This window comes from Malania oleifera, chromosome 9 (genome assembly GCF_029873635.1).
Source record: "Malania oleifera isolate guangnan ecotype guangnan chromosome 9, ASM2987363v1, whole genome shotgun sequence".
Lineage (NCBI taxonomy): Eukaryota > Viridiplantae > Streptophyta > Magnoliopsida > Santalales > Ximeniaceae > Malania > Malania oleifera.
In genome coordinates this window covers 78,950,520-78,974,387 of record NC_080425.1, presented here as the reverse complement: position 1 = coordinate 78,974,387, position 23,868 = coordinate 78,950,520, and the positions used below count along the sequence as shown (strand labels likewise).

The 23,868-nt window shown below is 36.2% G+C and overlaps 1 protein-coding gene across 5 annotated transcripts; it reads left to right on the top strand.

Moving 5' to 3' along the window:
* Window positions 1-204: 204 nt before the first annotated feature.
* On the top strand, window positions 205-23,318 carry LOC131163938 (protein SAWADEE HOMEODOMAIN HOMOLOG 1). Of its 5 annotated transcripts, XR_009139183.1 has the most exons (10): window positions 215-389; window positions 812-897; window positions 1,015-1,060; window positions 1,171-1,309; window positions 5,046-5,109; window positions 12,410-12,461; window positions 13,020-13,163; window positions 13,407-13,526; window positions 16,842-17,192; window positions 17,497-18,112. XR_009139183.1 is itself a non-coding variant. In XM_058120786.1 (9 exons), exons 1-9 carry the CDS (start codon window positions 345-347, stop codon window positions 22,997-22,999), a joined length of 738 nt encoding a protein of 245 aa, XP_057976769.1. In that variant the 5' UTR covers window positions 205-344; the 3' UTR covers window positions 23,000-23,318. The 5 variants fall into 5 exon arrangements, 4 of the variants coding, with proteins under 4 accessions (XP_057976769.1, XP_057976767.1, XP_057976771.1 ...); XM_058120786.1 differs by lacking the exons at window positions 16,842-17,192; window positions 17,497-18,112 and adding an exon at window positions 22,958-23,318 and having other exon boundaries at window positions 205-389; XM_058120784.1 differs by having other exon boundaries at window positions 205-389; window positions 16,842-18,073.
* The last annotated feature ends 550 nt before the right edge of the window (window positions 23,319-23,868 follow it).

The window sequence follows — 23,868 nt, the reverse complement described above, 5'->3', positions numbered from 1 at the left end:
CGAGATTTACCACGCGTCAACACGAGCCCGTCTCTCAAAAGTAAATCTCGTTATTTCAAGTAGTGAGATTACGTCAGGGTCATTCTGGGAAATACTTATCCGAATGGAGTATTATTTAATATATTTTTTTTAAAAAAAGTTAAATCGGGAAAAAAAAACTCCCTCTACGGCTCTATTTTTGTCTCATGGGTCTTCTTGATAAGTAAGGCACGAAAAAACCCTCACTAGAAAGAGAGGAGAAACAAAAACCCTTTCATTGTGGGAGCTACTGAGCTCTTTCCCCCTCCAACTCCGGCGAGCCGTGGATCAAACTCGGGGCCTGCCTCGGCAAAAAACTCCCGGCAATGGATGCGCTCAAGGGAATCCTCTGTGGTTTTACTCAGGCTGAGGTTCCATCTCTCTCTCTCTCTCTCTCCCCCCCCCCCCCTTCGAGTGTGTGCGCGTGCACGTACACACTATTCTAGGAGCACTCATTTGCTTTTCTCATCTAGTAAGTTATGCTTCTGGTGGCGATAGCATAGGTTTAATTTGCTAATTTACTTCGTGCAAGAAAGACAAAGCTTTGTGCATTGAAGTGCAGTTTTGGTTGATTGATGTTTACTGGCTTCAGATCATTTCCAGAAAATTTTCAATTGCATTTTTCGCTAATTAGCACGATCCTTGTTTCTTATTGCTGTTTTGTGGAATTCGAGCTCAAATGTTGTCGTTAGAAGTTTTTGTTGAGTTAATTTTGATTCTAAAATCGACCTGTCGTTTCCATTATATATTATTAGAATTTATTTGTTTCCGATGGTTCTGTATTCCTTGACAGATTTTGAAAATGGAGAACCTATTTGAGCAAGTCGGGGAAATATCATGGGATCAGGAGTTTTGCCAAAAGATTGCTGCCAGTTTTAAGTAAAATTCATATCTTAGCCTTCAATGTTTCATAACATGTTCTTACCTATTTTCTCAATATAAGTGGGTTTGCCCAAGGACTAAAAGCTTTTTCTTTCCCTTGCCATGTATTTGCAGTTGCTCAATTAGTCGTGACGGAAAACCTGCAATAAGCTGGGAACAGGTTTTATTTTCTCATTTTCTCATTTAAACATGGTTGCGTTGATTGTATGTGACCTCTTCCATAATTGTTATTATTGGAAAGTATAATTATTCTGTCCTATTTTGTTCTAGGTACAAAGTTGGTTCCAGAATAGACAAAAACAATTGCCAGCAAGCGATACATCCATACCTGTTGTCTCCAAAGAATTAGCCCTTCTTTCAGAGTTCCCAATTTCAAGCATTGCACCTGAAAGTTCTACAGTGAATAAAGGTTCTCTCTCTCTCTCTCTCTCTCTCCTTGTAGTAGTGGAACTATAGGAGGGCTTTCAGTGAATTCTGTTCAGTTTTTCCCTGATTGGCTTATTTAGTGTTCAGGTGAATGTATTGTTTTATCCATGAGATAATGCCTATTTGGTTGGTTCCACCATCAATGGTAATATGAAATTTCATATGTCCTCATAGCATCGTTCACCAAATTAGAGAGAGAGAGAGAGGGTGAAAAAGGGAAAAGAATTTCTTAGGAGCAGGAAAAAACTGGAACTCTATTAGACTCCTGATTAGGATAACTTTTCTTCCATCAATTTAGAATTGGAGTCTTTTCATCAATTTTAAAACCAAATGTTATTTAATAGAAGATGCTCCAAATGTTTTACTTCAGGATGGAACTCTATTAGACTCCTGATTAGGATAACTTTTTCTTCCAACAATTTAGAATTGGAGTCTTTTCATCAATTTAAAAACCTAATGTTATTTAATAGAAGGTGCTCCAAATGTTTTACTTCAGGATGTTTTTTTCGTTCTTACTTTTTTGCTATTTAATTATGTAGATCTGATTTTTCTTTTATGTCTTTTGTTGTTGACCAAATTGCCATATTAGTGATTAGTTATTTTCTTATACCTGTTTGAACTGTACCTATTTGTTAGCTTTATATCTTTTAGTTTTATGATACATTGTGCTGACATGCATGTAAAGTTGATAGCATTCAAGGAAGGCAGGCAGTTTCTTACAGTAAAACCTTGTTGAAATTTATTTATTATGCAATAAAAATGTTTTTTGGGCATGCATAATTTGCATATCCCAACTAGATGGAGTGTAAATGAGGTGATAATAAATATCCCAAGACGTTCATGCCCTAAAGTCTCTAGGATTTTAGGGCACGGCAGTTTCGCAGGACTAGAGTGGACTGATGATGAAAGTTATCCATGTTTGACCTACCATCTAAGGAACAGGATAAAAACATGAATGGAATTATTTATTTATTTTTTTGTTTTTTAATTTTTTATTCCAACAAAATTCTTTGTCTTTGTTGGCCAGTGAAGGACTGGTCAGCTCTATGTACACGGGCTAAAGAACCCCACCCCTCAAGCCTCTCCCTGTATTTTGGCTGTACTAAACATGAGGTAAAAAGAGCTTTTTGAAGCTTAGCCTCCCTTACCCTATCAAACAAATGCACCCTTATTCCATGGACTTGAATATTTTTTTCAGCAGTTCCATCATTGCCTTGACTCTGTTTTTTTTTTTTTATTAATTTTTTTTTAATTATGTCAAAGTGGGGTTTCCAATGTGTAGTATAGAACAAATTGGGATCTAGTTAATCCATAGTAGTAATGGGAATAAAGAAGAAATGCAAAAAACGAAGTTGGCTTATTAGAATGTGTGGTTCATTGAGTGTCTGAAGTGTGGAACAGTGGTTCAACTTGTTGATTTGCATGCAGGTCAAAATTTGGAACTGCCTTAGGTTGGGGCACTATCAGGTTGTATTGCTACTTGCAATGGACTTCGCAATTTTCTCGAAGCTATAGGAATTGTTTTTTCATGAGAGAATGGATAGCACTGCTTCAAAGAGTGCTTTCAGGACCATGAATAATATTTTGCATTGATGGTTATACTCATATTGCCATTGATAGTGGAAATGGTTTTAGGAATTTTGATAAAAATGACGTCTTTTTATTTTTAATCTTATAGGTCTTAAGAAAAACAATATGAACAGTAGAAACTGAACTTATATCTATTCAGCTTATTATTATTTGGTTAGACTAATGATGATTCTAACCTTAGTAAATCAGCGATTAAGAAACTAAAACAAGAAATCATTTGATCATGTGGATTCAATACGTGCTGGGGCCATAGTTGTCAAATTGAGATTCAAATCGTGAATCAAAATTTCAATTTTCAGAATTGAGAATCGAATTGAATTGGTAGATTCGGTACAAATTTCCAAAACCAATTCTAAATGATATATATATATATATATATACACACTAACAACAACAAAAGTATGATCTTATTTTTGTCAAAAACATTTTAAATGTATTTACTATTTTTCTTGTAACTTTAAAAAAAAATCATATTTCATGTGTTTGCTTTCCTTAAACAAATGCAAAGCATAAAAAAAAGAACTTTATGCTGATTAAGGGAAGGAAAGAGTAAAAAATAATAAAAACTAAATTTTTGGTGTTTATCAACAATTAAAAAAAATTCATGCATATTTCTTTCTTGAATTAAAAATAATAAAAATTAACCTAAAAAAATGATAATTATTGAACAAACTGCTAAAAAGACCAACTTTTGAATCTTAAAAATACAATGAAACATAATTGCCACCTTAGCCATGAGTGTTCTGCCCCCTCTTCTCAATGGCAGAAACTATACTCCTCCAAGAGTGAAGAATGGTTTTGTGAAGGCAACATAAGACCGAAAGTTTTATTTTACCCTCTTTCTAAGCACAAAACTATTGTCAGCAAGGAACAAAAGGTAGTCATGTGAAAATAAAAGCAATAATAGAAAAAAGAAATGTTGCTTTTTGGGGTTTTAAACTAGTTGGGTCTGTCAAGATATGATAGGTCCAGGGTCATGTGAATCAATAGATTCAGATCGATTCATCAGATTCAGAAGGAGGTAAATAGATTTCGCAACCATTCTGTTGTTTTTACATTTGCTAGTAAGATTCAGTTTGATTTAGTGTGGAATTGATACAAATTATATGAATTGAATTGTGAATCATAAAATTCTAACAACTATGGCTGGGGCTAAAAAAAGTATTTCTTGATATTGCAAAGAAACTTTATTTTAGCCTCCATTTAGTAGTGTTCTCCTACCTGCATTAGAGATGCTTTTTTCAATGTTTCATGGACTTTGGTGTAGAATGATGAGTGATGTAGTGTGCGTTGAATGTGAATAATTTCACTCATTCTGAGACGATCATACAGTTCCCCCCTCCCCCCCAAAAATAGGGAAAAAAAGAAAGAGGAAAAAACATAATTGCAACCACATCTAGTTCTGGAAGAGTTTTAACACGATTGATCTGCTTTAAAGGAGAAGACCCCTCATGGCTCTCATCCAGTCCTGTTATATGCTTCATGTATTGTGAAGACAGTGAGTCCAACGCTGATATCTTTGTGCATTGCAAGGGGGCATCGCAGCTTTGGAATGGGCTTTTCTCTGTGGCTGGGGAAGAATGGGTGGCTCTGCGGAAGGTGAGGACTTGCTTCAGGTTAACTTCAGGGGCTTTGGAAAGAACAGGAATGGCAGAGCTCTATTGTGTGCAGCCGTTTTTTCCATCCTTCGGACCCTTGTGAATAGAAAGAAATGCAAGAATTTTCAGAAGTTGATCAACCTTCTCACAACTTTTGTGGGATGGAGTGACTTTCCTTACCTCTTTGTGGGTGCACTTCTTGGGTTTCTTCAGGGGTCTTTCGCTGTCTGACCTCATTAGAGACGGGAAGGCAGCGCCTTTGTAATGTTTGTTTTGTTTATATTGTATTTTTCTGTTTATATGCTGGTTTTTTCCTTGTTGTTTATAGTTTTTATTTTTTTATAGCTTTTTTAGCTGGTTGGAGAGGATTCCTCATCCTACATATTTCCTACTCCTTTTGCTCCACTTTTAATAATTTACCTTCTTTTTCATGAAAAAAAAAAAAAAAAAAGAGAGATTGGGGGCTTCTGTGTATGTCTCTTTGTGCATCATAATTCTGCGTGAATTTTTACAAGGTCATTCACAACACAGGTATAAATGTCATGGACCTTTCAGACTTGAGGTTTGAAGCTAAGTCATCAAAAGATTATGCTTGGTAAGGGTACATCTAGCTGTTAAAGGAAAATATTTTGCTGAAATAATATATTTGCATCAAGTGTATTTGAACTGCATTCAGCATTTTTTGTATGGTAATTTCTTTATGAGATAGAATTTGAATGTTTCCATATTGTGTGTGAATGAATTTTGACTTTAGAAATTAGAACAATGCATAATTTTGATTTAAAAAAAAAAATCATTTTACTAACCTCTCAATTTTCGGGTAATATCTTGCTTGGTATGACTTCATTCTAAACAATGGATTTGTGGCTTCAAATCTGTATATGGTGTGTTTCACTTCTATGACATGTCAACCATTGGAGAGCTTATGTATTTCATGTTAAAATATGAGAAATATTGAATGGGTTATGAGATGAAATTAATCCATCCAGGTGGTTAGATTTTTGCAGTAGAATTGTATCACTATCAAAGAAGAGAAATGTTTCAAATTGAAGATTTCACAATGAGAAGCAAGGCTAAAGACATTGGTGGGAGTACTGAAAAATGACTATATTCCTTTTATTTAATTTATGTAGGGTAATTTTCTAAGTTAAGTTTTGCCTACAGCTAGGTAAAAGAATTTGTTATTATGATTGTTAAAGCTTGATGTAATTGTTGGCCTACAACAAAACAGATTAAGCTCTTAGGTAAAGTGGTAATGTAACATGGTATTAGAGCTATGGTTGCCAAGCGATCCTGGGTGCTAGTCTTGTTGTGTGGTGGTTAAAAATGATCTTATTCCTTGTAATGAGTGTTTATCTCTCTACGTACAAGTGACTGCATGTGCAGGGGAATGTTAAAGCTTGATATACATTGTTGGCCCACAGTCTAACATCTTAAGCTTTAGGTAAAGTAGTAATCTAACAATGACCATTTCTCTTTTCTCTAGGAAATAAAGGGAATTTATTGAAAACGCATCAAGGGGATGCCAATCCCCGAATTACAACAACTCAACCACTGTGAAGGGTGTTGCAAAGATAAAAAATTACATTGAAGTCATAATCAACATTTCCACAGTGCCAGCTAGTAACTGCCTTTAACCACTTCTCTTTGCTTGTTTGAAGTGTTGAGTTAACACTCTCCTATTTCTCTCTTTCCAAAAGCACAAAAAATTTGCGAGAATCCCTCTCCAAGCCCAGAGTCCCTCACCCCCAAACCCAATGGAGTTGGTGGCGTTCCACCGTTGTTTGATCAAGTTCAGAGCCAAATACCACAGGTTCCTTGTCCAAGGGCAATAAAGGAGGATCTCAACTGATTTAGCATTGGCCATGCAAAGGGGGGCTTTTATTGGCGACGGATAGCCCCCTTCTCTGCAAGTTATCCAAAGTCAGGATCTTACCATGAGTTGCCTCCCAAGCTAGGAAAGCAGCTTCTGTGGGGACAGCTGTTGTCCAAATTTGACTCCAAGGAAAACTTTTACTGTTGGACACCGAAGGACAAAGTTTTCTATTTAAGGATCTAGCGGTGAAGACCCCTTCTTATCTAAGGTCCAAGCTGGCTGATTTGGGCTGTTTTGATGCTGGGAAGTTGTAAAGATAGCAGTAGAAATCTGTGATCTGGTGTAGTTCCCAATCTTCCATATTTCTAAGGGAATGTTCCAAAAGAACCCCTGATTGAGGTTTGGAGGTGCTGGCTGATGCAGGCATCTTTGTCCCGTGCCAAGTTATAAATGGATGGAAACAAGACACTAAGAGCCTCTTGGTCATGCCACACATCTTACCAAAAGTAAATGGTGTCCCCAATCCCCATTCCCCACATGGAATCTAACACAAGAAAATAAATCATCCCAACCTTTCTTGATGAAGTTCCACACCCCTACACCATGCAGTCCTTTGCCAGCTTTGGATGTCCAGTCATTATGATCCAGCCCATATTTTGCGATGATGATTCCCTGCCAAAGGTGTTCCTTTTCAATCATGAATCTTCATAACCATTTCCCAAGTAGGGCTTTGTTGAAAAGGTTGTGGGACTTCAAATTCAGGCCTCCTAAACAAATGGGTTGTTTCACCATACCCATTTGTCAAAAGTCTATTCCTTCTCATACTTAATATGGAAATACACAATAAGGAATGAAGGGTGAACTCTGCACACTAAGAATATGTTGTATCTTTCACGTTATTAGTTTTAAGTTTTTATGGACTTTTCACTTGGTAATTTAGATGATATTCTTTTCCAATGCCCCAGCCCTTTCTCGTCTAGGCTTTTTGAGTAATCCAGTATGTGCACTTTTTATCAATGGCATCAATGGTGGATGCAGGATTTACACCTTGGGGTGAAGTATATGCTATGTCTAAAGTTTGTGCAGAAACATGAATTGAAGCACTATAAGCATGTACAAACTTCAAAGACACTAATAAAGATATTCATTAACAGAGTCACCATAGTGTTCACAATTAAAAAAGGTAGCATTGCATCTTAAACGCAACATATGAGTACACCCTCTTGAGAAAAAGAACGCATAAAGGCACATTTGCCGTGCTGAACATTTCAGGATTTTAAGTTGTTTTCTATGTTCATTCATCACATCAAACTCTTGAGCATTTATTCAAGTTTAAATTCTCTTGTAATACCTTGCTTAACGTCAAAAACTGCAAAGCAATCTTCCACACAGACTTTCCTGCCCATAATAAATACAAATAAGTCAAGAACTCGTATGGCTAAAAACAAAGGTTAATTACATCTAATTATATTCATAATTTCATACATAATCAATACATTGTCTAATTAATACTAAATTTGGTTGCATATTTGGAATTACAATCCTACCGGAGTCGCACCATTTTGCTTTTATGGTAGAATTATATTAGCAAATCCGGCCTTATGGAATTTGAATTGAATCACTAGTCAGTTTAATAGGTAAGAAACCAGCATTAAACTTCACCCTCACGGCATTGTTTCAATTCCTAAATACAGTCATCCGACCAAACTTCACCTTCACATAGCATATGAAGTGCTTCTGCATCAGACATCTAGTCATCCAGTTCACCTGGTAATAAATATTTTCAAATGAAAACCATTTAATGGAACCTCCCATTGAAGAATGATAAAGAAATGTAAGGTTAAAGGAGCATTCCCCTTGAGGCCTTTCTCATTTTTGCAGAAAACAGTGTCAGACCAGGATACAGAATAAACCAATTCCCTTCATAATTTATTTTGATTTAAATTTATAACTAGCATTGTTGTGGTCCTTTGGTTAGAAGTTTTATGATTCCTGTGGTCATGGGCTGTGTCTTCTTAAGGAATCATCACCTCGTAAGCATGGGCTTCTTAAAGAAGAATTCAAAAAACAGAATCTGATCATCAAAATTATATCAAATTAGAATCTAATAGAATAGCTAAATATCAGCAACATAATCAAATAATTTTTAGAGATTCAGAAATCTAAAAACAATCCTAAAATTAGTCAATGTTTGTTTTACTTGAGGACGAAGAAGGAAAAATGTGAATATGCAATGACAAATATGGAATAAAAAGAAATTTTATCCCAAATAGTGTTGTGAAAGGGAGTCTTAGAGCCTGTTTGGGGGGTTGGCGTGGTATATTTGTGCAATTTTTTCCCCTAGATGATAAGGCATGGAGCCTGTTGTGCATATATATGTTTAATACTCATCTTATTATAAACTATGAAGTGTTAATCCCAAGCGTTTTAGAGGTTGTATACTGCCCCAGGAAGAAAAATTGAAAAGTCTTGAAGTTTGCAAAGTATCCAACTTATTATTTTATTATCGTTAGCTGCATTCAAGTTCCATCCCCTGCCTACAAAACTGATATGACTGTATCATACAACAACAACAATAACAACTACAAAACCAAGCCTTTAGTCCCACTAGGTGGGGTCGGCTATATGAATCATTTTCCGCCAATTTATACGATCATGAACCATTTCTTTTAACAAATTTAGGGCTATTAAATCCTTACTCACTATCTCATTCCAAGTTATTTTAGGTGTACCCCTACCCCTTCTACTACCCCCCACAGTAATTAACTCACTTTTCCTCATTGGCGCACTATGTGGCCTATATTGCAAGTGTTCAAACCATTTGAGTCGTCCCTCCCTTATCTTATCTTCTATAGGAGATACACCAAAGTTACCGCAAATATGTTCATTCCTTAATTTATCTTTCAGTGTTATACCACTCATCCATATAAGCATTCTCATCTTGGCAACTTTTATTTTTTGGATACTTTGTTTCTTTGTTGCCCAACATTCTGATCTATATAGCATAGTTGGGCTTATAGATTCTACGATCACGAAGTACACTTGAAGCACTTCTCTATTTTACCCAACCCGCTTTAACTCTATGCAATTTAGATTCTCCTTCATCTTGTATAATAGGTCTAAGGTATCGAATCTACAAGTGTTATTTATTTCTTCATCATAAAGTTTAACTTTGTCTCCAATATTCCTCCTACCATTACTGAAATTGCATTTCATATATTCTGTCTTATTTCTACTTATCCTACGACCTCTAGATTCCAAAGTTTCTCTCCATAATTCTAACTCAGCTTCTACTCTGTCCCTAGTTTCATCAATCAATACAATATCATCTGTAAAAAAAATACACCATGGAACCTCATTTTGAATGCTCTTAGTTAGTTGGTCCATCACTAAAGCAAAAAGATAAGGGCTCAAAGTAGATCCTTGATGTACACCTATGGTGATTGAAAATTCTCTAGTTTTTCCATCTATAATCCTTATATTAGTCATTACTTCATCGTACATATCTTTAATGACATCATATACCTACTACATACACCATTTTTAACTAAACCCACCATAGAACTTCCCTAGGTACCCTATCATATGCTTTCTCTAAGTCAATAAATACCATATGCAAGTCCCTCTTCTTTTCCTTAAATTTTTCCATTAATCTTCTTAAAAGATATATAGCTTTTGTGGTAGATCTCTCAGGCATAAAACCAAATTGATTTTTTGAGACTTTCGTTTCTAGCCTTAATTTTGTTCAACTACCATTTCCCACAGTTTCATTGTATGACTCGTAAGTTTAATTTCACGATAGTTATTACAAATTTAAATATCTCCTTTATTTTTGTATATAGGGTATTCAAGTGTTTTTCCTTTGTTCACCTGGCATTTTCTTAGTTTAGTTAACCATATAATTTCATTATCACCTAAGCATTTCCAAACTTCAATTGGGAATGTATCTGGTCCTATAGCTTTTCCAATTTTCATATTTTTTAGTGCACACTTAACTTTGCTAACTATAATTTTGTGAATAAATCTCATAATTTTAGTCTTTTCCTCATTTGCTAATTCTAAGTTAAAGTCTTCTATTTGGTTTTCATTAAACAACTTACTAAAGTAACTTCGCTATCTTTCTTTTATGTCTTCGTCCTAAAACCAAGACAATATCATCCTCACTTTTTATACATTTTACATTTCCTAAGTCCTTACTCTTCCTTTTTCTAGCTTTAGAAAGTTTAAATATATCTTTTTCCCCTTCTTTTGTATCTAATCTATATACAAATTGTTAAATGATCTGTGTTTAGCTTCACTAACAGTCTTTTCTGCATTTTTTTCTCGCCTCTTCATACTTTTCAAAGTTATCTATGTTTCTACATTTTTTCCACGTTTTATACCAAATTCTTTTTGTCTTTACGACTTTTTGGATGTTTTTATCCTACCACCAACTTTCTTTGCTATTCGAGAATCTTTCCCTTGATTCATCTAAAATCTCCTTTGCTATCTTTTTAATAGAGCTAGCTATTCTACTCTAAAGAGTATTTGTATCTATCCCAACCTCTATAGTCTAATCTCTATCTTTGATCATTTTATCTTTAAATTGTATTATATTTTCTCCCTTTAGGTTCTACCACCTAGTTCTTTTATACTAGTTTATTTTATCATTTTTCTTCCATTTTTTAATTCATATATCTAACACTAATACTCTATTGTGTGGTTAGACTTTCACTTGGAATGACTTTACAATCCTTGCATGATAAACGATCTGCCCTCCTAGTTAAAAAAAAAATTATTTTACTTCTATTTTGTCCACTTTTAAAGGTTATTAAGTGTTCTTTCTCTCTTCTTAAAGTAAGTATTCATCATAATAAAATCATATGACATAGTGAAGTCTAAGATCATCTCCTTAGGCTCATTTTTGTCTCTATATCCATATCCTCTATGTATCCTCTCATAACATTTATTATCCCTTCCAACTTGTCCATCAGATCTCCTCCTATAAATATTTTCTCAGTCCCTAGTATGCCTTGTATGATACTATCCATATCTTCCCAAAATTGTCTCTTAAAATTTTTTGCTAAGCCTGCTTGAGGAGCTTAAACACTAATGATATTTATTATCTCTTGACCTAATGCCATCTTGATTTTTATAATTCTATCCCCTACTCTGTTTACATCAACAACGCTATCTTTTAAGTTTTTATCTACAATAATTCCTACTCCATTATTTTGTTTTTCTTTTCCAGTGTGCCAAAGCTTATATCTTGATTTATCAATTTCTCTAGCTTTTCCCCCACCCACTTAGTTTCTTGAAGGCATATCCTATTAACTTTTCTTCTAATTATTGTGTTCACAATTTCAATGCCTTTATCTATAAGTATCCCTATATTCCAAGTTGCTAATCTAATCCTAATTTTCTGAACTAGCTTCTTTACCTGCTCACGTCCAGAATGATGTAGGAACCCTTGCATATTTGACACCGTACTCGGGCACCGACATGGCGCGTCGCTTTGGGGTGACAACCTAACCCACCCTCGCCCACTTTTCGCATCACTCGGGTGGTATAAGTGCAATGTGTCGCTCGTAGGGGATGCCTCAACAAATATTTTACAAGGATTCATATTGTAGTGATCTGAAAAATTTTACGCTAGTTGTCAGCTACCTAACGCAACCCCCCCCCCCCCCCCCACCCTCCCCAGGCTTGGAATTGGCTGTGTGAAAAAATTAGGGCATTAAGTGCATCACAGGCAGAGTTGGCTGTATCATACTGTATTTTATTTTAATTTTTTTAATATTATACATCCCTAGTTATCTCATGCCTCAATCCTTGGTACTTTTTTTTTTTTGAGCTGTTCATTGCTTTATGACACAGCTTTGAGAGCCATTTGATGTTTGAAGTCATGGTTTAAAATTTTGATGGGACCTTGAAAGAAGTTCAACTTTGAATAGTCCTTTTTTTATGCCAATTCCTAGTATTTTTCTGAAAACTTGAGTCAAACCAGAATTTTGAAGTCAGCCAAAATTTAATGTATAATTTTTGTTGTCTTCTTTTGAATTAATAGAACAATCCTAGCTAATATTTCTTTGCTTTCCAGGTATGATGTTGCTTCATTCCTCACATACAGAGTTCTTAGTTCAGGAGAACTAGTAAGAGCTTTTTATTTTGATGTATTTTTGTGGGATCACAGTATTGCTTGCTGTATAAGTTTATCGAACTTTTCTTCGTTAGTGATTTTATTTATTTATTTTGTGGGTAGGGCAAAGGTAGAAAATTTATCCATGCTGATTTTGCACTTCTCTGTTATCCGAAATATTTCTATTTAGTTTCATCAGTATAACACATTGACCCAAATTATATATGGGATCTTGTTTGAACTTCTAAATGCCCACCAATTTTGAGATTTATTGGTGGTTATTGTTTATGCATATACCCTGTTAGTGCAACCTTTTAAATTTTATTTCTTGCTCACATAGGCAAATTCTTTATCTTTTTTTTTTGCCCCTGAATTGCTTGCTGGAAATATTAATTATCATGAATTCCTGATTAGGCATGTATATGCTGTAATTTATTTACCTTCGGTTTCTGAGATGAAAAGCTAACCCGCCATTTACAACACAAGGATTTGTGGAAGTCCAAGGGCAATTGTTTTGCATAAATTTATTTACAGCCTAAATAAAGGTGCATAATCCTGTTGTATATTACAGGAAGTTCGTGTTAGATTTGCTGGTTTTGGTTCTGAGGAGGATGAGTGGGTCAATGTAAATAAGGGAGTGCGTGAACGTTCAATCCCCCTAGAACCTTCAGAGTGCTACTTTGTCAAGGTTGGAGATCTTGTGCTATGCTTCCAGGTACCTTTCCTTTACGTATCAATTTTGATGCGTCTTGAATACTCTATGGCAATATTACTATCTTCAACTTGGGGCATCCAATATGGATGCAAGGTTAACAAACTGCATCCAAAACATTGGAATGCCAAAGTTTTTAGAATCTAATATATTGGTCAAGAGCATTCTGGAGCTTCCTTACTAATTTGTGGAAATGTTTGTCCTATCATTAGTACTGTGTTTTCTGCCCTGTTCATTGATTTTCAGGAAAGATTGGATCAAGCAGTCTATTGTGATGCACATGTCGTGGAAATTGAAAGGAGATTACATGACATAAGGGGCTGCAGGTGCATCTTTGTAGTTCGCTATGACCATGACCAAACAGAGGTAAATCATATGGTATTTCAACACTTCAGTGCCAATGACATATTTTAGATACATGCTGTTGGAACTGTTAATGGTTATTTTAGTCTTTTAGTAAATGTGTTAGTGTTTTGTTAAGTAGTGAGAATTAGGAAGGTATTATGATCATTAGAATGTATTTGATATGTATTATAAATAGAGGGAGAGACCTACCTTTGTGTTAGGTCATTCATTTAATAAAAAAATCTTAACATGGTATCATAGCTGGTTACTAGGAGGTCCTGAGTTTTAGTCTTATTGCCCGCATTTATTATGTGGTGTTTAAAAAATTATTTGTATTCCCTGTAATGGGTGTTATCTATCGTGTGTTTCTCTCTTCAAGTGTTGTTCGGCTGCGTGTGCCCCGGGGGGGGTGGGGGGTGTTAGAACTTGATATACATTATTGGTCACAACAATAGCTTAAGCTTTTAGGTAAAGTCGTAATCCAACATGGTATCAAAGCAAGAAACCCTATCACCAAACCAAACTCAGCCACTGCCAGAAAACACCCTCCGTAAAGTGGTAAACCAACATGGTATCAAAGCAAGAAACCCTATCACCAAACCAAACTCAGCCTCCGCCAGAAAACACCCCCCAGTGCTGCCCTTCTCAAAACTGCTACAACCCTTCAATATTTCACAAAACCAACCATAGATCTAGAAACAGAACCCTCTGAACTATAACCCTACAAATCCCATTGCCGGAAACTCCCATATGCCCCCACATGCTGGCTGACTGCCCGCAGATCTGAACCCATGCACTGGCGAGTGAGTGTTTCAGGCCACCTTTTTCTGCTTTTTTTCCTGCAGCATGTTCTAATTCCTTCCTTAGACCATTTTATCAAGTTATTGGGCATGTGTTTTGCTCAAAGATCCAACCTTTTTCAACCGTGCACTTATGGTCCATTAGTTGTTTTTCGGTGTTAGTAAATGCTATTTGTGAGTCTCTTAGAGTAGTGGCTGTGTTCATTAGATGATTTGTGAGGCTGTGGCAGTGTTATATCACGTTGGTGGCTCACCTCATTTGTGGTTGTTTTGGTGATTCACCTCATTTGTGTTTGTTCTGATTAGTTTTGATTGTTCCTTTTGTTTGACAGTGGTCTGGTTTGTGAATGTTGTGATGATAACAACTGAAAAGTTGGATGGAAAGAATTATGTTCAATGGTCAAAGGCCGTTAGGTTAATTTAGCAGGATTAGGAAAATCTAACCACTTGTTCCAATCTAATCCTTTTGACGAGAAGAGAAAAGAATTGTTGATTAAGGAAGATTCCTTGATTGTTCCCTCTTGTGGAACTTGATGGAGCCCCAAATTGCACCGATGTGCATGCATCTAGATACATGCAAGGAGATTTGGGATTATCCTAAGCTTCTATACTGATATACTCTTGTTACATTACACATATGTATGATTTATTCTAGGAGTACTTTTAGTTACAGCAGGAAGATAGGAGTGTTACAAAGTATTTTGGAGAGATGAAAAGTATTGATGAGGAGCTTAACATCGTGCAACATATAACTGGCGATGTTCGTGAGATGCAAAAATAGAGGAAGTAGATGATAGTTCTTTACGTTCTACTGGGTTTAAAACTCGAGTTTAAGGCCGTCCAGGGACCAGATACTTAGTGCTGCAGAGTTGCCATCATGTTCTGATGTTTATTCTTGCATCCTCCGTGCTTCTTTCAACACACATTGTCCCGGTCTTGCATCTTGCTCTGAGAGGACAACCTTTGCCACGCATGGTGATTCTAGTTCTCTACCAAACAATTGCAGAGGTTATCAAGGTGGTTCGAGCGGTTGTGGTGGTAGAGATGGACGAGGTAGAGGCACTCCTTGCAAGTGTGCTTATTGTCAACGAGGTAATCATACTATTGAGTAGTGTTGGGATCTCAATGGTAAACCTTTACATGTTGCCAATGTAGCCACTCTCGACTCCACACTTTTTTGGGGGCATCCAATGCTGCCAGCACTGACCCCACACCTTTGGGGCCAAGTGGGGGATAACGTACTATATCTATGTCAAGAGAAAGAGTACTCCACACTTTTTTAAGGGCATCCAATGCTGCCAGCACCGACCCCACACCTTTGGGGCCAAGTGGGGGATAACGTACTATATCTATGTCAAGAGAGTATTCCATGTTCTAGCAATATCAAGCATCATAGAAATTTTTTCTTCCCATTGCATCTCTTGCCCAAATAGGTAATCCCATGGCATGTCTGTCATCTAATACTTTTCATCCTAGTCCTTGGTTATAGATTCCGTTGCCACTGATCATATCACAGATATACCAAATTTCTTCTCGACTCTCTAGCATTCCAAAAACTTGCCTTGCTTTACTCTTGCTGATTGATCCACGACTATTGTTAAGGGAATCGGGATTATAAGTCTCATCTTCTTCTGTTTCTCTTCCTTCGGTTTTATATCTTCCCAAGTTTCCTTTCAATCTTATATCAGTTAGGAGGATTACCAAATCCATGAATTGTTTAATAACATTTTTACCTAATTCTGTGGTCATTCAAGATTTGAAAACGAGAAAGACAATTGGCAGAGGGCTTGAAGCTGGTGGACCGTATCTCTTTGAGCTGCTATCTCCTTCTACTGCCTGCACTGCTGCTGTCACCCCTCTCCAAATTCATTGTCGCCTTTGTTATCCTTCATTGGAAAAGTTGATACGTCTAGTTCCTGATTTGAGTTCCATGTCTAGTCTTGATTGAGAGTCTTGTCAGTTGGGAAAACATCATCGTGTCCCTTTTGCTTCCCAAGTCAATAAATAGGCTGCAAGCCCTTTCATGTTAGTCCATTCTGATGTTTGTGGTCCTAGTAGAGTCATGTCCAAGTTGGGTTTGTAACTTTTATGGATGATTATTCAAGAATGACTTGCCTATATTTAACAAAAGATCATTTTGAATTATTTCATATATTTTGTGCCTTTTGTTTTGAAATAAAGACTTAATTTGGTTTGCCAGTTCGAATACTTCGGAGTGATAATATCATAAGGCTAAATAGTATTTAGTACTCAATTGACTACTTACATGACTCAATTTAGTATTGTTCATCAATCATCTTATGCCCTAACTCCTCAATTAAATGGGGTTGCACTGTTGCAGAAATGAAAAATATACATATTCTTGAAATCATTCACACCTTACTTTTATTAAATGCATATACCTAAAGTATGTTGTTACCCATTTTTAGTTCGGGCTAATTCCAAACTCCAATTTTTGAATTTCAAGATGTTATATTTTTATGGGTTCTAAAATCCAAGTGGGGCGCTTTTGGATCTAATTTCACTAATTTTTTAGTTCAACTTCGTTTTAATGGTGATTTGGTGGAAAGAAGGCCCATGTGAGGGTATTTTGGGAATGCTTGGGTTTTTGGCATGAAAACCTATCCCCTCGCTTATAAATAGAAGCTAAGGAGCTAGGATGGAAGGGAGCATCTACGTTGATTCAATTGTGGGGGCCACTCTTGAAAGAGGCACATATTGAATTCAAAGAAAACAAGGAGCATATGTTCAAGGCACAAGGGAGATAACACACATCAAACTTGAAGGAGAGATCTTGAGGTTCAAAGATTGAGACATACGCATTTGAGGGCACAAAGAAACATACAAGAGCAGGAGGAAGTAGAAAGCTTGGAATCTCTTAACTAAGGTAAAGCTTATGAATCAGTCCTTCCAATGCTTGGTATAGTATTAAATTGATTAAACGAACCATGGATAATTTTTATTGATTTGATAGTTTTCCTCATGACCATTTTCTGCTATTTGCTCATTAAAGTTTTGACCTTTGTTACTTATATTAGTCGAAATTGAAAGCTTTAGTTCAGGTTTACGACTGCTATTACAAGCTTTGTTTCTTGGCTGTATGAAGAGAGCAATGGAGATTCATGTTCATATTGAAATTTGTAATTTTTCGATTTCATGCTTAAGATCAAAATTGTTGTTCTGAATCATAGATTTGTAAACACTGTCCTCCTCCTGTTTGCTGCAAATTTGACGTTAGCTAGAGAGAGAAGAAAGAGAAGAAGGAAAGGAGGAGGAGAAGTAAAAAGACAAGAAGAGGCAGTCTCTAGGCATGTTGCAGGATCAATGCCTAGGGTAGATGGGGTATCTCAGAGTCCCAGAACTGTTATGTGAAGGCCAGAAACAAGTCCAGACATCCACACTGGCGAGAGAGGAAAAATATGGAGAAGGGAGTATATACTGTTTTCAGGCAAACTTAGCCTGTCGCCAGTGTTGCCAGTGCCTGAGAAGATGAATGGCGGCAGGGATGGCTGTTGCTGCCACCAGACGGCTGGACGGAGTGGTTATGGGCTGCTGCAAGTTGCTGCAGAGCAGAACCCTAGCAACGCAAGGAAGAAGACACTTGGGAGGCTGGGCGTGTGCACGTGCATGACAAATGCATTTTTAAATATCCTAGACTGATTGGCTGGTCCATGCAGACCGGCTGACTGGTCCACCTTTTTTTAATTTTATTTATTTCAATAAGTATATTTTGAATTTGAAAAATAAATAAAATGGTTTTTAATTGCAGAAGAATCCTAAAAAATAAACAGGGAGCAGCCAAAAAAATTTCTTTTTTATTTTAGGTCTTTTTTCCTAATTTATTTATTTATTATTTATTATTATTTTTCTTCAATTAAAAAAATTTATTTTTTTAGGTTTTGTTTACTTTACTTTATTACCTTTTTAGGGGACCCATTTCCGATGTTTAGTTTTTTTTTTATTGTAATTTTATCCCTCTTAGGTGTTTTTATTGGATTTTCTAATATTTCTCTACATTTTTAGCCTTTGTAAATTGTTAAAACATCATAAAAATTGCAGAAAGTTCCTGAAAAATACCAAAAATTTCTAATGAGGTTTCTAATACGTTTTAAAAGTTTTCAAGGTGTTTGGAACTTATTTACATCTTAATCTGAGCAAGAGGGTCAAGGAACTAAAAAACACAAGCCTTTAATTGCACCAGGTTTCTTTTTTTTTTTTTTAATAATTTTTGCGTGCATTTTTTTGTTTGTGAATGTTGGAATGATTGAATTGAGTTAAAATGCAATGAAGGGCACTCTTATGAGGTTTGTTTGGAGTGGTTCATGTTATTTCAAATTATATGTTGCCTCTATAATACATGATGCCATTTTGCTATGATGTGATTGAGACAGTTTGTGAAACCATGCTGGAATCTTTATTTGAATGGTTTGGATGTTTGGAAGTATGAAAACCCTAAGCATTAATTAATGAATTCGAAAATGGATGCCATAGGGGGATGCAATGGCACTCCTTATTGGTTTTCTTGAGGTGAGGGGAGTCTTGCGTTCTAAATCGGAATAATGTGGAAATGCAAGGTGGAATAATATTAACTGGAAAGGTAATGCTAATCAAAATGAAGGAAAATGAATGTGGATTGGTGATTACGCTTAGCTTAGTTGGTGTCGTTCAAAAGGACAAGTGTCTAGGGGTGCTAGTACCTTCCTCTTGCGCAAACATACTCTTGAACTTGAATTTGGTATCACAAATTATGACTATTAGTTCTTTGGACCTAGTCTAGTATAGAAACCAACCAATTGATAGTAATTAGTGAACTTAACCACACCTAGACAAAAAGGGTTAGTGGTGACTCAGTAAAACCTTTAACATAATTAAATCCCCCACACTATAATCATATTTAGGGTTGCCATCCCAGTCGAGGCATCGGATCCTAGTCCACACGTGTTGACAAAATGTTTTGAAGCGATGTTGTGCATATTGCTTACTATCTTATCAACAGGATGCTGTCCTCTTTTCTTAGTGATAAAATGTGTTTTTCTGGGCTACTCATATACTGAAAAGGGATATATGTTGTTATAGTTCTACTTTGTATCACTTCTTTGTTTTCTTTAGATGTTACCTTCTTTGAGTCTCTTCCTTCGCCTAATTTTTCAAAATCTAGTTTGCTGTCCTTACCTAATCATCCGCTTGTGTCTCCATGTGGTTTGAGTCCTTCTCATCATCTTATTCATCCTAATTTGTAGGTGCATTATTTGATGGCGGCTCCAAGGAAGAGAGTCCCCTTTAGCCTTTACTGCCCACGCCTTTGGTTTCCTCGTTTGATGATCATATTCCCCATGATGTTGATCTTCCGACTTTGTTTGCTATGACTTCTTATCACCCTCCTTTTATTGTTTTGTTACTACTCTATCATATGTTGGTCATCCTAAATTTGTTTTGGAAGCCTTAGCCCACTCAAGGTGGAGGAATGTCATGGTTGAAGAGATGAATGCTTTACAAGACAATGATACTTGAGAATTGGTATCTCTTCCTCCTAACAAATTTGTAGTTGGTTGTCACTAGGTATACACTATGAAAGTCAACTCTGATGGTTTTGTGGCTCTTTTGAAGGTGCACCTTGTTCCTAAGGGGTATACTCAGGTGTATAGTTTGGATTATTCCAACACTTCTGCCCCAGTTACAAAATTTATATTAGTAACGTCTGTTCATCTCTTTGGCCACCACTTGTCATTGGCCTTTGCATCAGTTATATGTGAAGAATGCCCCTTCTTACATGGTGATCTTGAGGAGGATGTCTATAAGAAGCAATCACCTGGGTTTGTTGTTGAGGAGGAATCAGGCTTAGTGTATTGGCTCAAGAAGGCATTATATGGTTTGAAACAATCTCCAATAACATGGTTTTGGTTGATTCAGTGCTATAGTATTGGAGTTTGTCCTTTGACGGTCTATAGTGGATCATTTTGTGTTTTATCGTCATACTTCATCAGGTAGGATCCTTCATATTTTGTATGTGAATGATATTGTAATTATAGGCGATGATGTTCAAGGTATTCAAAGCCTTAAACATTTTTCTATAAACTAAGTTTCAAACCAAAGATTTGGTACTATTGAAATAATTCTTGGCTATGGAAGTATCTAGATCTCATATGAGAACTATTTTGTCACAAAGGAAGTATGTTCTTGATTTGTTAGATGAGATTGGGCTGATGGCATCCAAATTGGTTGATACACCCATGGATCCTAACAGCGAGTTGGTGTTAGATATAGGTAATTTGTTGCCTAATTCTGGAAGATACTGGAGACTTATTGGAAAGTTGAATCTCACAGAGTCACAATCACTCTGACGGACACATCTTTCACAGCAAGTGTTGTCAGTCTAATTCCCTATATTCTCCGAGGACAAGTCATTGGGACATAGTAATTTACATATTTAGATATCTCAAAGGTACACCTGGGAGAGGTCTCTTATATCAAGATATGGGCCACACTTATTGTTAGGATTGGTGATGGTCTAGATCACAAACACAAGCAACCAATCACAAAGAACATCGGAGTTACGTGATTTAGCCAGACTCAGCCTACGTCCACGTGAGAGAGGGAGTTTCACTATATCAATAGGAAATGCAGTGGAGGAGTAGTACACTCAAACTCAACTCAAAGCTCAACCTCTTTGCCTCTTAATCACAGTTTACGACACACAGCTCACTTGCCTACACTATTACACTTGTACATATTTCCTCTACAATACACAACCCCTTTTATAGGGGGAGAGGAGCGTAGCATTTATTTTGCAAGCTGCAAATCCTTATTTATGGAGCATTTGGTGCCCGAAAAAAGACATGTGATTCACATGGAATTTGACTTTTATTTCTTCACGTTTTTTTCCTTCTCTTACCATTTATTATTTCTTTATGCTTTTTTCCTTCTCTTACCATTTATTGCAACCATATGTATTCACCCCCTCTGAACTTGTTCTTCATGCTTTTTTTTCAAAATTTTTTTTTTAAAAATTTTTTATTTTTATTTTTTCCATTTATTGCAACCACATGTGTGGCCCAACACTTATATTTAGGGATATATTGATGCAGATTATGCCAAATCAACCTTCAACCAGAAGATCCATAGTTGGGTATTGTATCTTTGGTGGTGGTAATTTGGTTTCTTGGAAGAATAGGAAACAATTGTAGTGGATAGGTCAAGTGTTGAGTGAGTATAGGGCCATGGCTCACACTAAATGTGAGCTTTTTGGTTGAAGAACATGTTGGAAGAATTGGGTTTTCCACACTCTTAGTCTATTGAGTTGATGTGTGATAATCAAGTTGCTCTTCATATTGCCTCCAACACGGTTTTCCACCAGCAAATGAAACACATTGAAGTTGATTGTCATTTTGTTTGGGAGAAACTTGTGCAGAAGCTTATTACCACCACTTATGTGAAATTCGATATGCAGCTTGCTAATTCGCTTACCAAAGCTTTGGTGGGTGCTCGTGTTAAATTTATTTGTAACGAGCTAGGAGCATATGATATCTACACTCCAGCTTAGGGGCACTGTTAATGGTTATTTTGATCATTTAGTATTATTAAGTGTGTTAATGTTGTGCTAATTAGTGAGTGTTAGTAAGGGTATTATGGTCATTAGAATGTATATGATATGTATTATAAATAGAGGGAGAGACCTATCTTTGTCTTAGGTCATTCATTTAATCAAAACATCTCAACAGGAACAATGGAGTATAGAAGATTACTTACAGAATTTTCATAGCTTACTTTACGGGTCTGTTTGGTCCTATGACAAGTGGTATGCTCTGGGTTCAAGGGAATCTCCTCTGGAACACGATGAAGCGTTGTCCAGTTGCAATTGAAAAAGTAAAGATGATCCCATCGATACTCAATAGGAGAATCAATATTGGTTTTCTTAATGGTTTCCACAACAGGCTACAATTTGGATATGATACTCAATAGGAGAATCAATATTGGTTTTCTTAATGGTTTCCACAACAGGCAGCAATTTGGATATGCCCGCAGAAAGAAAATAAGAAGAATTCGCAACAAAATAATGAATTTGGTCACAGTATTTTTTTGTGTGTAATATTTTTTGGGTTCTGTCATTTCCAGTTGGTTGCATATTTGTAGGCTTAATTTTGCCTCTTTCACATGATCATACTCATATGGCCCAATAAACTGAGATGGTCCTAGTACCTGACTTCCACATAAATTTAAGCCTATCAACTGCGCCTCATGCACATGCAAATGCAAAGTGCACATAGGATTACACCCATGTGAGGCCCATCTATATTTTGACCAAATTGTACAGTGCCCATCTATATAAGGCAAATAAAACTTTCTTTTTCCAATGAGACAAATCTCACTACCTTGTTCTTACCCTCTTCTTTCCTTTTTAAAACTTAAAAACAAGGGAACTTTTATATGGAAAACCTTCAAAACATGCTCGGGCCTTTTTTCTCCTCACTTTGATTTCTCTCTCTTTTGCTCTCTGCCTGCACCCCACATAATTTGTAACATTTTACTGCACTTCTTAATGTTATGTCCATCCTCATGATTATCTAAAAACCAATTCATTAATACTTGTGCATGGAACATAAGTTCGATATTTATTCTTAGGAACCAAGGTATAATTTCCTTCTTATATGACAGGAGAAAGTTCTGTTGAAGAGAATATGCCGCAGACCAATATGATAGGAATTTTGTGACATCCTTTGATTCCCAAGGAGTTGATCGTCAAAGGACAAAGTGGATCTCAATGGGAACTGGAAGCTAAATATTTCCTTTCGCCATGGCACTTATTTTTATGCAAAGCAGAAATAGTTTTCTGCCACCATTTTATGCAGCATTGCACCTTTTGAGCTTGCAGGATGCCCATTCTCATATTTTCACTGCCTTGTTTTTCCTGGTTCTTTTGCTGCTGTATTGTTTTCACTGTTGTGTTCGGAACACAAATTTGGAGCTGTGAATCTGAAGAAAATTTTATACAAATTTGAATTAAATTTGGCCCAAATTTGCACAACTTTTAATTCCTGGTCCCAAATTTGTATTTCCAAAAGGCAGGTATGTGAATTTGGAAGCACTTTGTCTGCTTTAATGAATATTTGCATTGCAGAGGACCTAAAATGTACTTAGGCAGGAGAAAGCAAAATTTTACATTCTCTGTTGGATGGGAAAAAATTTGCATGCTTGTAGAAGGAATCCATTATTTATGAAAGCAAAATGTAGTTGTACAATGTGATTACCAACACGCCATGCCAACAATGGGCTGGCAGCAGCCAATTAGGACATGCCAATCTGCTGAAAATAGACAGATTCAAGTCATGTATAATCTGGGTTAGCTAGTTATATGCCAGTGCTGCTCCCAGTTTTGTTCAGTTAGTGCCATTTGATCCGTGATAAGACTAAAGTTTGGCGACATACAACTCCCATAAACCCTAACCAAGCACAAGGCTAACCTTGATGTACCTTCCAACATGAAATGCGGTTAATATTGACATAGTTGGCCTGTTAGCATTTTGCTACAGCAAACTTCATATAATAGTGGGTTTTTAGGTTCTAAA